Source organism: Phalacrocorax carbo, chromosome 2 (assembly GCF_963921805.1).
Source record: "Phalacrocorax carbo chromosome 2, bPhaCar2.1, whole genome shotgun sequence".
Taxonomy (NCBI): domain Eukaryota; kingdom Metazoa; phylum Chordata; class Aves; order Suliformes; family Phalacrocoracidae; genus Phalacrocorax; species Phalacrocorax carbo.
In genome coordinates, this window is record NC_087514.1 from 152117198 (window position 1) to 152132796 (window position 15599).

The 15599-nt window shown below is 40.2% G+C and overlaps 1 protein-coding gene across 4 annotated transcripts in view; it reads right to left on the reverse strand.

Annotated features, from left to right (window-relative positions):
- NRP1 (neuropilin 1) overlaps positions 1–15599 on the reverse strand; it is a 115981-nt gene that overhangs the window by 33087 nt on the left and 67295 nt on the right. For all 4 annotated transcript variants that reach the window (XM_064444936.1, XM_064444933.1, XM_064444935.1 and 1 more), the window contains exon 8: positions 867–1022. In XM_064444936.1, the coding sequence (XP_064301006.1) occupies positions 867–1022 (156 nt within the window). The remainder of the gene's footprint in view (positions 1–866; positions 1023–15599) is intronic.

A 15599-nucleotide genomic window follows, 5' to 3' on the forward strand; every position in this document is an offset into this window, starting at 1 on the left:
TAATATTATACAGCTCTTCTAGATCTTCACAGAAGGGTCACAAAACCACTGTTTTGAAGGGAGGCACCACAAAACCTTTCCAGTTGCATCAGCCCCTGGCAGCCTCTGGAGATGCTGCTTCCGGGCACATCCTGAGCGGGGTGGGAAGGGAGGCACATCCTCACTGGGACTATTCATGTGAGAGTTGGAGCAGAATTGACTTCTCAGTAATGAGCTTTATGCTCATGGTAGTGGGTAATGAAGATTTTTCTTATGAGTGTCTAAAGCTGTTTCATTTGGGAGGTCACAGAAAGCAAATCCACTGATAAATGGAAAGGTGATAAAAATCTGTAAGGATGGAAAGGTGTGCCTAATTATCTGTCTGCATGACCCCCATCACTGAGATGCTTGTAAGTCTAACAAACTACTAATGATTTGCTAGCACTCCTGCAAGACAGCATTGCACAGGGAGCCGAGGCACTGACACATTGCATAGCCAGAGCTTCACTGCAGATAAGGGACCTACAGGTTTTTTAAAAGGTTCCACATAATGTTTTCCTCAAGGTCACATAGATGATCTCTGGCAAAATGGGAAGCAGCAGCACACTCCAGGGAAAAGACCCAAACCACTCAGATTCCTGTGGGTACAACAGATGGGGCAACACCTTGTACCCTTTTCGGCTGCTCTAGGCTTTGGATAAACAATTTCTGTGGCCCATTACTGCTGAGACAATAGCTATTTTTTGGATCTGGGATATTGTTAACCCTGATCATGCTGATTAAACCTGTGATACCTTACTCCTCTTAATTTTTTAACAACTGGTAGTAACTAAAGAATTCAATAGCCTATTTCTTGGCCAAAGAGAGGTAAAAGCGAAAAGACTTACAACAGGCTTGTTTCCCTCCTTCAGTGTAATCCAGTCCTCTCCATTGGAGCTGACATCTACACGGTATGTTTTCAGATAATATTCTTTCTTTGTTTCTTTTGAGATGGCTCCTTGAGTCCCAATTCCAGAAACAAAGCGGAGAAGGCCTAGATCTACCTGTGGTAAGGAATGAATTGGGACATGAGGACCACCTGTTCAGAGCATAACAGTAATGCAGAAGTGACACCCCTCTTGTCCATGTTTTACAGAGATAATAACGATTTTATATAAAGGAAACTGCAGTATATTGTTAGTAATAACATAGCTGAATCTCCTCTTTTGTAAACAGTGTCATCACAGGAGACAGGGACATTTGCCTAATTAGACAGGAAGGCTATTCACATGCCAGAGAATTATCTTTCCTCTATTGGGGAGGAACCAGAGAGCCCATCAGTGCGAGTGGGAACCACCAGACTGCAGAGAAGTTACTAGAGAAGTTCCTCAAGGACCAGTCTGGTAAACAATCTTACTTAATGCTTTCATTAACTACCTTGCATAGATGCTAATGAACTTTGCTGAGGACACAAAGCTGCAAGGCACTGTCAATACAGAGGAGAGTCATGCAGTGAGAACTGAATGACCCTGAGGGCTAGAGTATTAGAAATAGGATGAAATTTAATGGTACAATATCAAACTCATGCACTTAGGGAACGATAACAAGAATTCTGCTAAAACCCAGGAGCTCATCACTTGCAAACAGAAGTGTAGAAAAGAATCCCGTGGTGTATTAGTCACAAGATAATTAAGAATCACTGTGTGATTTTGTTGGGAAAAAGGCAAATGAGTTGCTTGTACCGTATGATGTATTTGAACAAAACAGAGATAAGTATTAAGCCAAGTACGATAATTCTGTTCCAACTGTCAAATGTAGTTAACTTTAATAATTAGAAAATAATGGCATTTTGAACTTGCTGGAGAAATGAATGGTATGGTGTGCATATGAATGTGTGTTAGAGGCCTCTCTTCTTCACCCATGTTCTGTCTTTCTCCTTCTCTCATGAAGTTACACTGCAACCAAATGGACAAGTGATTTAGGCTAACCTTCCCCTCCCCCAGTTATTTGTCATCCAGATCTGTCTCCTGATCTAGTTCATCATGTGGCATCACCAAAGTTGTATCAGCATAGCTGGGACGACGAAGTGGGGTGCAGGACTGTGGCTACCCAAGTCAGTTCTGCTGACAAAAGAAACCTTTGTCCCAGTGCACAAGTCCAGCTGCCAAATGGCTGAAACTAGGCACAAAACTCTCTCACAGCCAGGTTGATGACCACAGTTTTGGAACACCTGCTATTTCCTTACAGCCTTTCTTTAGCCATAAAAACAAAACAATTAAAATCAAATTCATCACCCTCTTTCTCCATAGCTAGAACCTTCTCTTTGTTTCCTAAAGCAAGCCATTTAATTTCAATATAAAATGACACTATGCACAAAATATTAATCAGAGTAATTTATTCCTCTAAACTTCAGTTGTCCAGACTTTAGTAGGTTAATAATAGGTTGAATTAACCCTTCTCAAGTGAATGTCTCATGAATGTCTTAGGCTTTTTCATTATTTCCAAAGTACGCAGGATGCAGAATATATGTCCCCTGTGTCCTACAGGCATCCTTTTTCCTGGATGTATGTCATATATCCAAAGGCACTGGAGCAGATAAATCAACATGCTCTGCATTCTCTCTCAAAAGGCTGAAGGAAGTGCTATTGAGGACAGACTGGCTGCTCTTTAAATGCCCATGTCATATGCAAAGCATTTTGAAGTCTTCCAACACAAGAATAGCAGCCTTGTGTATGACAGATAGAACTAGCTTTCAGGGCAAAGCCCCTGCCCCTGCCCCAGTTTTTAAGGCTGTTAAAGTCTGTATGTAACATTTTAGCCCTTGTCTTTAGGGGTAAAATACTGCAACATTTTGTTTTGTCGTGATAAAAAAATTCAGTCTTAAAAAAAAAATCTCAGCACCACCTTACAAAAACAATCAAGTGATTTAAAGTAACTGGAGAGTCTCAGATGTTAGATTGTTGCAATCTGAAAGTTAATGGGGGAATCTGGGCATCATTGCGCTGAGCAATCTCAGCTTAACTTCAAATGCTCTCCAAACTGTACTCTGCTGATTGTAAAGTGTGCTGCACTGAGTTATGTCCAATACCACATTCACTTCCAGGCTGAAGTGCACTTGAAAATCTGGAAGTCTGGGGGAGTGCAGAGCGAAGTTATTTAAATGATCTGCTTCTCTTACAATTTGAAACAGCTCTTCAGTTTTGAAATGATTAGGGTCCCAGGCCTGTACCGTTCCAACTGATTTGAAATGATTCTATTAGGGGCTTTTTAATATACAGTAAGTACTTCATTGTGAATGAAGTCAAGCAAAGGCCTATTACAAGAGTTCTAGGTATTTGAAGCCAAGTTAAAATTTATCATTGAGGGTTTAGGGGAAGGTTTGATTAGTTGATGCCTGAGCTAACAATTACATCGACCAGTCACTGACCGTTCAGGCGACTCAGGCTTGTCCCATCAAAAAACCTTAGGTGCCCAAATTTTTGTCAGTCCCAAATGATGGTATTCAATATACTCCCTTAACACTTGGGACACTGAATATCCTACAGCATCTATCCTACTGCCCAGAGCTAAGTCCTAAACACACAAAGGATTTAGACATCTACCTTCATGCCTAAAACCTAGGAGAATTCAAAAGGTGGGCAGAATTTCTCCTGCCAGAAGTTAACAACTCACTGGGAGAGACAGAGACTCTGAGAAGACCTCTAATTTATTGCCTATAGGTAGGGAAGGAGCAACCTCATTAGCACTCCTGGCTCCAGTAACTGTGTAATGCAGTACAGGAGGAGGGGGGCACCGCTTGTCATTAGGGAGAACATCTCTTCACATAGATGTGCTCTCTCCCGATCAGCAAATCTTTACGTGCTTCTTGAAAACTGGAACTATATCAACAGCAGTCCTCTCCTGGAGCGCCTGGAGGCTGAGTGTTCAGCTGCATGCCACAGCTTTAAACCCCTTGCAAAAGCAAGCTGTAACCCCAGACCTGCCACATGCCAGGGGGTGTTTTCTCAGAAGCTGATAGAGGAAAAAAGAATAACCTTTCTCCCTCAGTGTTTTCTGAGAAAGGAGTAGTGCAAATAAGAAAGGTGGGGTTAAGCTGCAGAGAAGCAGAAGCATTGGAGTTTTCAAGTACTAACTCTGACTCAGTGCAGTAGTCCAGGAGAGAGGCAAAGCTTAAGGCATTTTCCTCCTTTTGACAATTCTCTGCAGTGGTCTCCGGAGGAACTGCTCCTCTCCAGGTGCATACAAACAGAATTGCAACACTAAGCACCCCTCTGTGGTGCCTACGTATGTTTGTAAATCAAGCTCTAAATGTACTAATATTCTCTAACTGAGGTGATAGAAATAAATTATGTAGAAGACTACCTTGGAAACTGCATGACACATCTGAAGGGCTGTTAAGCTCACCTTCTTTAATTATTTTGTGATGTATTTTGTTTTATTCCAATGTCTTTTGAAACTTTGCTTTCTGTAAAATGGAAAACTGTGCATAAAATACACAGTCTAAATGTTACAGGGACTGCTCAGAGCTGAGGTTCAACCATATCAACTGCTGTTAACAACTGGAACCTGAAGGTACCAAAATGTAGCTCTGGGAAGATACTGCTTTTCTGTGCCTTATTATCCAGAGGAATCATTGCAGAGGGCAGTAGCTCTAGTACACCTGTCACCAAACACGTAGGAGTTCTTATGTTTTTTTGGAGGCTTATGCTTATAGAGTCCAACTGTTTGTATAATTTCTAATCAGCTTAGTATATCCCCTCCACAGAGGTCTCCAAGTGTTAACATGACCAGAGGCAACCCATTTTTCTCAGATCCAGCCTCCTCCAGCTGAGATGGTAATACAAATCTTTAACAGCTAGCTTTTTGTTTTGGGCTTCTTGTCATTTTTTGTTTCAAGAACTTGTGTTTCACGTTAAAATGAACTGTGGAGAGAGGTGGTGATGAAATACAGTACTTTTGAAGATGAACATCAAATGCATTTCCCTGCAACTTGACATTTAACTTTTTGCACATATGATAAACAAACATCTGGTATTTATTTTAGAGGATGCAAGTGATTTTGTAAGTTATTGCATGCTGTATGGCTGTGATCTGAGATAGACAGCTGTCTCCAAACCTGAAATCATGACATTTCATTTCCAGAGTTTTAGCTTTGACTAACTGCAGTATGTTACTAATTCTTTTTTCAAATTTTGGTTACTTTCATTCCGATTAAAAAGCATCTCTCTCCTGGAAAATGATGCCTTAGGGCCTCATCCAACAAACACAGCCTTTGGTAACTGCCTCTGCTGCAATGTCACCACCTTTACTGCTAAGTACAAGACTGGGAGCAGACTTGCTTATAGGAATGGGCCCCTAACTTACAAGAAATGAGTAACGTCTCAAGTGTGTCTTTTTTTCCAGGAGAGAAATGTTCATGTAAAGAAAGCACCAGTTGTTCTTACTTCTAAAATCAGTTTGTATCCTGCAACAGCATATTGCAAGACGCTAGCTGTTTCTACATAAGAATTACTTTCTCTCTATTTATTCTGCAATATCTTTTAGCATCCGGTAAAAATATTTTTATTGCTGTCTTACTGTCTCCAAAAAATGTGGGTGGGTGACACATTTTAAAGACATAGACATGCAAGGGGTGGCGTATGCATTTTATTAGAGACCAGTTAAGGTGAAGGAAAGAGAATAACATTTAGCTCTGCCCAATATATCATGTAGCAAATCTTAGCAAACTGCTGGATAAAGAACAACACACAACATACACAACTTGAAAGGAATATTGCTGCTTCCTTGCACCATACATAACTGTCATAGTATGGAAGACCTTATTTCCAGAACGAAGATCTGCCGTGCTAAATAAAATACGGCCATTGAGGGAGCTGTAGCAAGGGAGCAGTTTTACCAGCTTTTAACACTCCTACTGTAGGTCTGCTCAACAGCCTGAGAAAATAAAGGACAAAGTGCTGGAGTTTGATTAACAACAGGAAACTTTTTGTTGCGGGCATCTCTTGTGGCTTGAAAAGCTGTATAATCCATCACTTGACACAACATACCAAAGTAAATATTTTTAGAGAACTGTGTCATTTCCCTAGATAGCATACAGTGCTCTGAGTCAGATTAACTGTTGTGACGCTTCACTGTTCTTCTGTCAAATATTTAATTAAGCAAGAGTTGATCTTTCTTATTAGGTGTTGCTGTTGATTTGACCAGTCATGCTCTCCCATGAGGTATACACAACTACCACTTAATTCCTTAATTTACTGAGCTTTAAGTAAAGAAGAATAGAATGCTAAGTAAAAATGGCACAGGGTCTAGAAGAAATTTTGAAAATAGTTTCATTAATTTGGTTGGAAAATTACTTCCAAAAGTCTTTGTCCTTGAAATGAGCAGTCATTGCAAGAGCACAACTCCTTGATTAATGTCCTGGGTTTAAATAAAAATAGTTAAGGCTGTAAACCATCTCAGATCTCTGTGCAAAATTCTCAGTGATATTTGTGGCAGCCCCATAAAGAAAGTGAGGAGAAAATATTGCTGTTAGTTAGATCTCTCCCAAGTCACTGAAGTCTTTCTCATTGACCTTGACAGCAACATCCTGAGACCCCCAGAAGAGAAAGCAGCTAATCACATGCTCAACTTCTAGTCTGTGCCTAACAACTGTCCTTAGTCAGTACGCTTTACTGAACTGATGCTTATGTGACTTGGCAAAAATGGGGAAGCATGAAACAGAAGATGAGCAAACATTCATGCCAAAGAAATAGGAATGCTTGGCAGCAAAAAGGAAATGAACTTTAGCAGTGGAAATATTCCTCTCAATCTTCACCCTCTGCCCAAATCCTTTTCTGCAGCAGAAAAAACTTAAGTGTAAAGATTCCCCCAACTGAAAACAAAGAGTAGACTCAAAGGATGCTATCACATTAAGATGCTGATGCTGGGATTGCAGTATTGGGAATGGTAAATTTTTTTAGAAGCAGATCAGCCAGTTTCTACAAGAGAAATTTTAAGATAATGATGAAAAAGTATGACTGATGAACATAAGAGAACCTCAGCCATCATTATGGGGCTGCTTCAAGAAGGAAAAGATGCAGAAAGTGTAAGAAAAATGAAATTCAGAAACAAAAAAGAAAAAAGAAAAGACAAGAAAAAAGAAAAGACAAGAAAAAATGAAAGAAAAGGCCTCTGTCTCTGACAGAGAAAAGATAATGCTTGTGTGGGCTGTGTTGCATCTGGATTCATGGCACATTCTCCCACTCTTATGTTAATTTTTTTTTGCATAAATCAGAAGCAACTAATTAAAAAAGAAATATTTAATTCTGACATGTTCTTTGAACTGGTGTTCCATCTGGTTCTGTTTGAATAGTAAAATCTGCTGTGGTTGTAAAAATTGGCAAGCAGCACTCTGGTAAAGAGAAACAAAAGAGACTCAGTACAGCAGGTTAATACACTAGCATTTCAACTTGAGACATTTCCAGAATTCAGCAAACCAAATCGCTCCAGTATGGAAACCATAAAGATCAAATGTGAAAGAGAAATGCTGCAAGTGGGCCGGGAGAAGCCCTGCCACTGGTACACATTAGCTCCGTGTGATTATTTTAGTGTGAGTCTTTGAAGGAGTTTGGTTTAAAAGCAAGGGCAGTGCAATGCTCCCCTGAAATGGGCTCACTGCATTGTATGAAATGCACCCAGTGCACATGCAGTGATAGTGAACGATCCTTCTGCTATTCATTTGCAAGCTCCACCTTACGCATTCATGTGCTCTGATGTAACACGATCATTATTCAGAAGACTCAGAAAATACCTTCTTCTTAATTTATTTTTTTACCTGAAAACTACTTAAAACCTGAACACCAAGATACAATAAACTCTGATAACAAAGGGAGGAAAATATAATCGTATTGGGATTTCTATAGACTCTGGGATCTAAGCAATCAGCATCCTATGCCATTCGAACCCTCTCTGTAGCAATGAAGAGAAAGGCTGATTAACTCCCAGTGCTTTAGAAAAAAGATTGGTTTACATCTTGCAGCAGCATATCTTGCTGTGAAATATTACTTCTTTAAAATGAAAACCTTTGCTTCAGCACTACATTAACTTGCAAATGGATAACCTAAGACATGTACAATGACTTGGTCAAAAAGGAGGAATGTGAATGGCCCCTTTCTCCAGCTAAGATACTTAGGAACCCTTGCTGAGCAATAAATGAGTCAGGAACGTAATACTTTTAATTAACGTTTTCTGAATACTTATTTGTAATTTACATTTAATTTTAAACCTGAGCTTAATCCTCTGATCTGGAATGAAGACAACTATTTAGTTCAGTTTGAATGTAACCTTCCCCAGTTTGTGTTAGAAACTATAGAAAAGGGAAACTCTATAGCAATACTTGCAGAACCACTCTTTTCTGAGAGGAGGACATAATTGTAGGACTTTCTTTCCCCCAAGTGTACTGAGCAACTAATGCGCAGATGGGAAACAAGTAATCCAAAGCTTCTCTATCAGACTGCTTCACATATGAATAACTGGGCTTTGGGTGGAAAACATTCAATTTTGCCTATAAAGTTCTTCTGTAACATTTTTTTTTTGCCAGCTGCTGTCTTGTTAAAATCAGAGGGTACAGACAGCAGGGCTTGATTTATAATACATTTTGGTATTTTGAATATAAGTACAATATTACACATGCATAAACACACAGAAATAACCTCTGCTTCTTCCCGTTTCGCAGCATACCTATGCTAATTGGGTAGGAAGCTGGTAAGTGAGGGGATGATCTAATATGCAGGATTAAGCCTCTGCTGTCTCAGACAGCACACCTTGATAGTGTAGATAGATCTGACCATGCAATCACTGTGTTCAGAGAGAGTTCCACTGAAATTTGCTACACTTGGATGTTTTTGGAAGTTCAGGTTTTCGGTTTTCTATAAAAAATAGCAACACAACGAGAAAAAACTGCCAGTGCCTAAGATTTAATACCTTTTAAGCCTAATTTCACTGGCAATTGGAATAGGTGTATAACCTGTGTCATGTAGAAATACATGTATTTTCTTGTGATCAGCTTTCTTATCTTGGAAAATCGGCACAGCCTCTTTAAATCAGTCAGTCATCCACAGGAGTCTGCATTCATTTATTCTCTGTTAAATGGAACTGTCAGTTTTGTTGCACCAAAATTCGATTTTCTATTTCATACACATTGTGTATGATGATTTTAATTTACTACTGGGTCACCAAGCAAGTCACTGCTTTTTTAAAATATGAGTTTCTGCTACCTTCTAGAAAAATAGCTGCAGTTAGATGGTGTGGTGAGGGTACTGTAAATGTACAGAGGAAAAACGAGAGAAAAAGACTATACGTGCAAAGATTATTTTGCTTTTTCCTTGGTATGTCCCTCATAGCTCCGAGGAAATGCGCACATGTAGATGAAACACTTCTGAGGCTGTGATTTGGAAGACCCACTGCTGAGAGCGGTGCTCTCGTGCCGGAGGAGGGAGGGGGACAGCAGAAGGGAGGGTAAAAGCCAGTGACTACCAAGACAACTTACCCTCTGGTGCTAAAGCAAACTAGGGAAATTGGCTGCCCCCAGCTCTGCCCTCCTCTCAACAAAGCCCACGCAAACTCCAGCCACGGGGATTTAACTTCCAGGGTTTCTTTGGTGAAAGAATAGTGCCTGGTTTGTGTACTCCCACCCAGCCTCTCTAAAAGTTGCTGTATCTCCAGCTATGTTAAGAGCAAAGCTATTGATTTTTAAGTGCTGTGGCTTTTTAAAATAAACACAGGATGTATTTTCTTAGTTAAGCATGTCATGAAAGTGGGGAACACTCCTGTGGACAGTTAATTTTTATGGCCTGATAAGAGCATTTTAAAATTATTCTGTGCTATGTCAAGCACATAGTTTGAATTTAATAGGACTTGCAATGGAAGAGTCTGCTCCTGTCTGTGTTAAGGCTGAAAGTCACCTTAGTCTATAGTACAATAATCTATAACCTAAATATGACCTGCTAAAATATGCCTTAGTTTTATATCTGATAGGACAAACTGATCTTTTGAGCAGCTTTGGAGGATCCAAACCAGAAATGAATGTGGCCCAAAGTGTTCAACACAGGAGGCTGCAATGAAGAGAAGGACCAGACTACACAGGTACAGCTGGTTGGTGGAAGTTATGTGTAAACAGTGCTTCTCTGATGAGAAGCCAGTTGTTCCTGAAAACAGAGGAACCAAACCTCAGCTTAATGTTTGGTCAACTGTTTTTTCTCTGTTAGTACGTTTTGTTTATCAGACAGCAATGAAGTTGACTCTGATGCCTTTTTAAAGAGTTTTTTAAAATCTTGAATGAAAACATTAGAGGTAAAGGGAAAATGGAAGTATTTCCCTGTTGAAATATACTCTTTATTTTTCTTTTTTTTTTTCATGGGAAGAAGACAAATTGCTTTCTGAAGGGCAGGTATTTACCACTTGGAAGAAATCTCATTTATCCTTCCACTTTACCTGTCTTGCTACTGCTGTGAAAATGTCACCTAATGGGCAGAACAGAATTAAACTGGGACAGAAAAGCAGGATGACACAAGGACAGGGGAGGCAAATAATAGCTTGGCAACAGAAAATCTGGAGCATGGATGGTGGGATGAGGAGGGCCGATAGGACTTGTGAACTCTTCAGCTTCATACTACTGTGCAGGTGTGGAAAGAATGAATAAAAATGCACAATTGCCTTTGCAAAGCACTCAGCAGTAACCTATCCTCTCCAACCCAGGGTCAGCCCCGTGAGAACAGAGACCTTTAGCTCAGTAACAACTCTGCTTATTATAACATGCCTCAGCTGTGCGTTCCTGCCCAAGGCTGTGTTTCTGGCCACTACCCTTAGTCACTTAACTTCTAGCCTTGAGCTCTACCTCACCCACAGTTTGACACCTGTCTAGTCTTGTACATTAATTTATTTCTGCTGGACTCAGAAAAATCTCCTTCTGAGATACCTTCCTTTACATCTGCAAAAAATCCTGGCTGTGATGGAGCAGATGTGTTGCAGTGCCTCGTAGCTGGGTGGGCAAGGCTGCCTCAGCCCCCACGGGGTCTGCAAGCCATCTGGGAGAGCACTCCCCTACCAAGCAGAATGGCACAAACAACTGATTTTTTGGCTTGATGGCAGTTTAAGAACAAGCAAATAATAACAAATGCTTTATGTCAAGCCAAACACATGAACCTGGTGAACAGGAAAAGTAAGAGAGAGAAGAATAATTTTGTACAAAGTTTTTTTAAGTGGCTTTAATTTCTGTGAAAGAAAGTAGACAAAAAAGATGTTGTGATTTAAAAAAACCAAAACCCACAACTGTGGTGTTTAGTTTAAAACCATATTTAAAGTTTTAATTTCTTTCCCTCCTGGAACCAACTAGTGAAAGTGAGATAAATTTACAAAATTATTTTAGTAGCTGCTGAATCAGTGCTTTTGCTGGACACATTTTTAAGTCGCTATCTTAGCTCTAAAGGGCCATCTGTCTTGCAGCCGTTGAGGGGATGTAGGGCTGGACTGGGAAGTGGATACATAGGTAATTACAGAGGTATATACAAACTACTCTTATCTCTGCATAATGGATCCCCTGAAAGAACTGAAACTATTATAATGATTAGGCTGGTAGTGGAGGCTCAGAGGGGCTCTGCTTCTGCTGCTCCTCCATATGTTGCATGCAGGATTGCTCGAAGCCACACAGGACTCCCCTCCATATTAGGGCTGATGCTGAAACATGTCAGAGGGAGGTAGAGAAGATTTTCTTCTAAACTGCATTTTGCACCTGCACTTCTGGAGCAATAAGGCTGCCGACAGTTTTGCACAGTTCTCTGAGCATCCCTTCAGGTCCCCAGAGTGATAAATCTATGGCTGGGAACCTTCTGCTACTAAAATAGCTCTTAAAGCACTTTGAATAATCAAAAAAACCTTCATACTTTGTAGGGCCCTTTTATTTCTCCCTTTTCCTCTTGTCTAATTTCAGTACTTGCCTTTGTGAAACTCTACCATTTATTCCCATGTCACAGTAAATAAAGGTACAAATGTACCCTGCTGGGTCAATTAACCCTGTTTCTGCGCTGTGTCACAGTCTGTACTGGCAGTGATTTCCAGGAAGGAATATTCTTTTGTCATTCTTTGCCCATGTGCGAAGTATGTTAAGACCGTAAGATAACTGTAACACTTTTCCACACAAAGCTAACTCTGCTTTTTGTAATTACTGGAGTGCAGTTATGAACTGTAGAATGACATGAACCAAATACATGACTTTTATTCTAAAGTGGTAGAGAAGACAAAGAACTGACAGGTTTTGTGCTTTCATGTCAGTGTGCTCCCTAATGATGGGCAAGCCCTGCCACAAAGCCTCTGAACTTCAGCTCTCAGGCAGTCCTTCAAAGGCTAGCAGAACTGGGAGGCTGAGGTTTCCCAGGTTTCATGTTATTCTATGCAGTAATATGATGCACTTCACTGCAATATCAAACTCCAAAATAAACAGAAATAATAAGAATAAAAATAACTGGCATTGTTGACTTGCACTTCCTTGAGCTTTCATGTGAAATATTTAGATAAGCTTGCTTGGTAACGTCAACCTAAACAGCTGCCTGAGGTAAGAATAAAGCTGTTAATGAAACAAATGTGCTGTGCAGCAGCATATATAAATACTGACTATATTTTTAAGTGAATACCTGATAAGGAAATAAACTATAACACAGATGAAAGGTTGAAACACCGAATGATGAACTGCAACTATTTTCAGAAGTGCTACAGGAATAAATCTGTACTAATCTATATACCAGTTCACATAAGCGATACATGCTTCTGGGTTTCACTTACAAAGGAGCAAATAATAAGGAACGTAGGTTTATGCAAATGTAAAGGAATGAAGAGAAATATGGAAGGAAAATTCCACCTCAGAGGTCCCTCTCATTCTGGTGAAGTAGTGTATACATAGAAGTGTTTTAAATCAATGGAAGTGTATTTTCCTTGCATGGGAGAGTTAGTGTTAAATAAACAACTGATATTTCAATCAGTGGAGGTGAGAGGATCTCCCAGGTTGCTTTTTGAGGAAGCCTATTCTTACCTCTCTCTGGCCTTTCTCCAGATCCCTAAATGCTGCAAGAGGCAGAGGGAGAATTTTGCACCACATCAGCTGATATTCCTAGGGCCGACAGATCTAGAGGTCTAGAGAAATGCTCTGCAAGAGTCGTAGGTGCCAAAGGGATGGAGACAGGCAGGCAGAGGCCAGAGGGAGCAACCAAACCTGCTCCCAGTGCCAACCTCTGACTCCAGCTGTTACGTGGTGCCGGATCTGTGCCCTGCTGAAAAACCCAGCAGTACAAATTTGGGCTGGATTAGCCATTTATGTGATATTAGCCAGAACACACAATAAGGAGTTCATCTTAGCGTACGGCCTTGTGTCAGCTGCAGAATGACTGATAATACCCAATCCAAAGTATAATGTCTATTTATGTTAACCCCTGTTAACCTTTTTTGAACAAATTTGAACTGGCAGAGTGTGTTTATACCAGTGCTTTTTATTTTATGGCTGCAAAGTTTTAATCTGATGCTAGGATTCTTAAAGCTGGATTTATGGTTTTGTCCAAAACCAGCCATAATATGAACCAAAGATCTTGTGTTATTAACAAACATGCTTTGCTTTCTGGGCAAGCTGGAGGTCTCACTCAGTGTTACAGGGTAAGAGAAAAATCGTGCCACCCAGAAACTATCATCCAGCTTGGTGGGAGTGTAAAGATTTGTGTTATATGCATTGGAAGAAACATTTTGATAGAAAACATACAGATTTTTCAGTAAAAGCACCCAGAAGGTGTTGCTCCTTGCGGGTTTGAAAACCCACACTATTATGAGGATTGATGATAGCACAGGTTCCCAGTGACCCTCGTAATAGGCAATCAGTCTCCCTTCAAAACCACACACACGTGGGTCTCAAGTGTCTTTAGCTGACGGCACATATCCTGCCAGGCGCTCCTCCTGGAGATCCCCCCAGCTCCTGCACTGCCCTGGGGGGCTGCTGGCCACAACCCATCGGGGTGTCCCTGAGGCACAAGAGCTTGCCATGCACAGCAGCCCATGGCTCCAGCTCAAAGGCTTCAAAAATAAGATACAAAAAGTTCCCTAAATGTAACGATTTCGCATGTTACTTTTTCAGATAAGTGTAAACGTAACTGCTGTTCTTAAATGCGAACGTTAAATCTACTCTGTAAAAACACAATTACTGCTGCCGTGGCAGAAATCAGTCGTCCCTTTTGAAGGAACGCCTTGAAAATGCAATCATAAAATCCCTGCATGTTATGGATTTCATTAACATTGTACTCCCCTAGGATTCCCAATTGCACAATAACAGGAGTTCTTTAAATTTTAAATACCACAGACAGGAACAGTTTCACTAAAACCAGATGTGAAACCCTCGCACTGGCCTTCTTACTGGTTCTAAGTACTGAAACTGGCTGGTAATTGATACCTATTAACATGTTTGTTGTTCAGATTGCAGAAATGGAAACACTATACTATTTTTCCTGTGAAAGGATACATTAATGAGGGACAATGACTTATGCTGCAATGGCAGTTCCCTGCTCTTGATTAAACTAAAGGGCTGTTTTTATTTTTTATTTTAAATTATGCTATTTCACACTGAAGGGCAGTCGAGTGTGCGAAACTTAAGTGTCCTAAACAAGTAGAGTAAGCTTAAGGTTGAGGAGCTAATAACATCCCATATGACAATAAAATAACTTCATGTTTATTTTTGGCAGCCCTTGCCTCATGCGTATCTTTATTCCATTCATATTAGAAAATCCACAGACTTTATTAATGTGTTTTTAAAGAAGAAATTCGATCTGGAGTGACCCTGTTTCTGATTATGGAGTCACTCCAAATCTCAAGTTAGTTGAGCAATTTTAAAAAGTGTGTTTGAGGGTGAAAATAAAATGGAGAAAGTACTGTGCAGACTTATGGTGTGACTGTGCTGTGGATATTTTGAATCTAAGCTTTGATATTTATTTCAAAACAACTAAGGAAAGGAATGGACAGACAAGCTTTCACTTAGCAGACCCCAGTAAGCAGGTAGCATTCAGATGAACTCAGGGGTTAGTACCTTGTCAGCCACAAAGGAGCAATCTAGTTTTTGCACCAAAGAATGGGTTCTACCTCCACAGATGGAATTAATGCAAATCCATTACTAACAACAAGCCAACACTATTTTCCTAATTCTTTTCAGCCAAATGGTCCGAAAGACGTCAACACCTCCACGGAGACAATCATATCACATGCCCTCTAGACGTCCCTTATAGATACCAATCTCCCTTTGCTGATACTTAACTGAGGTTTTCTGTTTCTTTTGTCTTAGCAAAAACATTAACCTTGAAGGGAGGGGTAAAAGGAAGGGAAAGGAGAACTATAATACTTCCCCTACACAAAAAAATGATACGCTAAGGAAATTAGTATTTGTAGCTGAATTTTCAAGCTGCTTCACCCATGTATGATTGCACATATCTCATATATATGCCCTAGTTGCATATGCATATTAGCAGTTTGAAGGCAGACATCACTATTTAAGCAGCTGCAGCGTGTCTGCAGGTATGGAAACCTGCAGTTATGAAAAGATTAATGAATAATGATATACGCAAAATCTTTGTCTCTCAGACAAG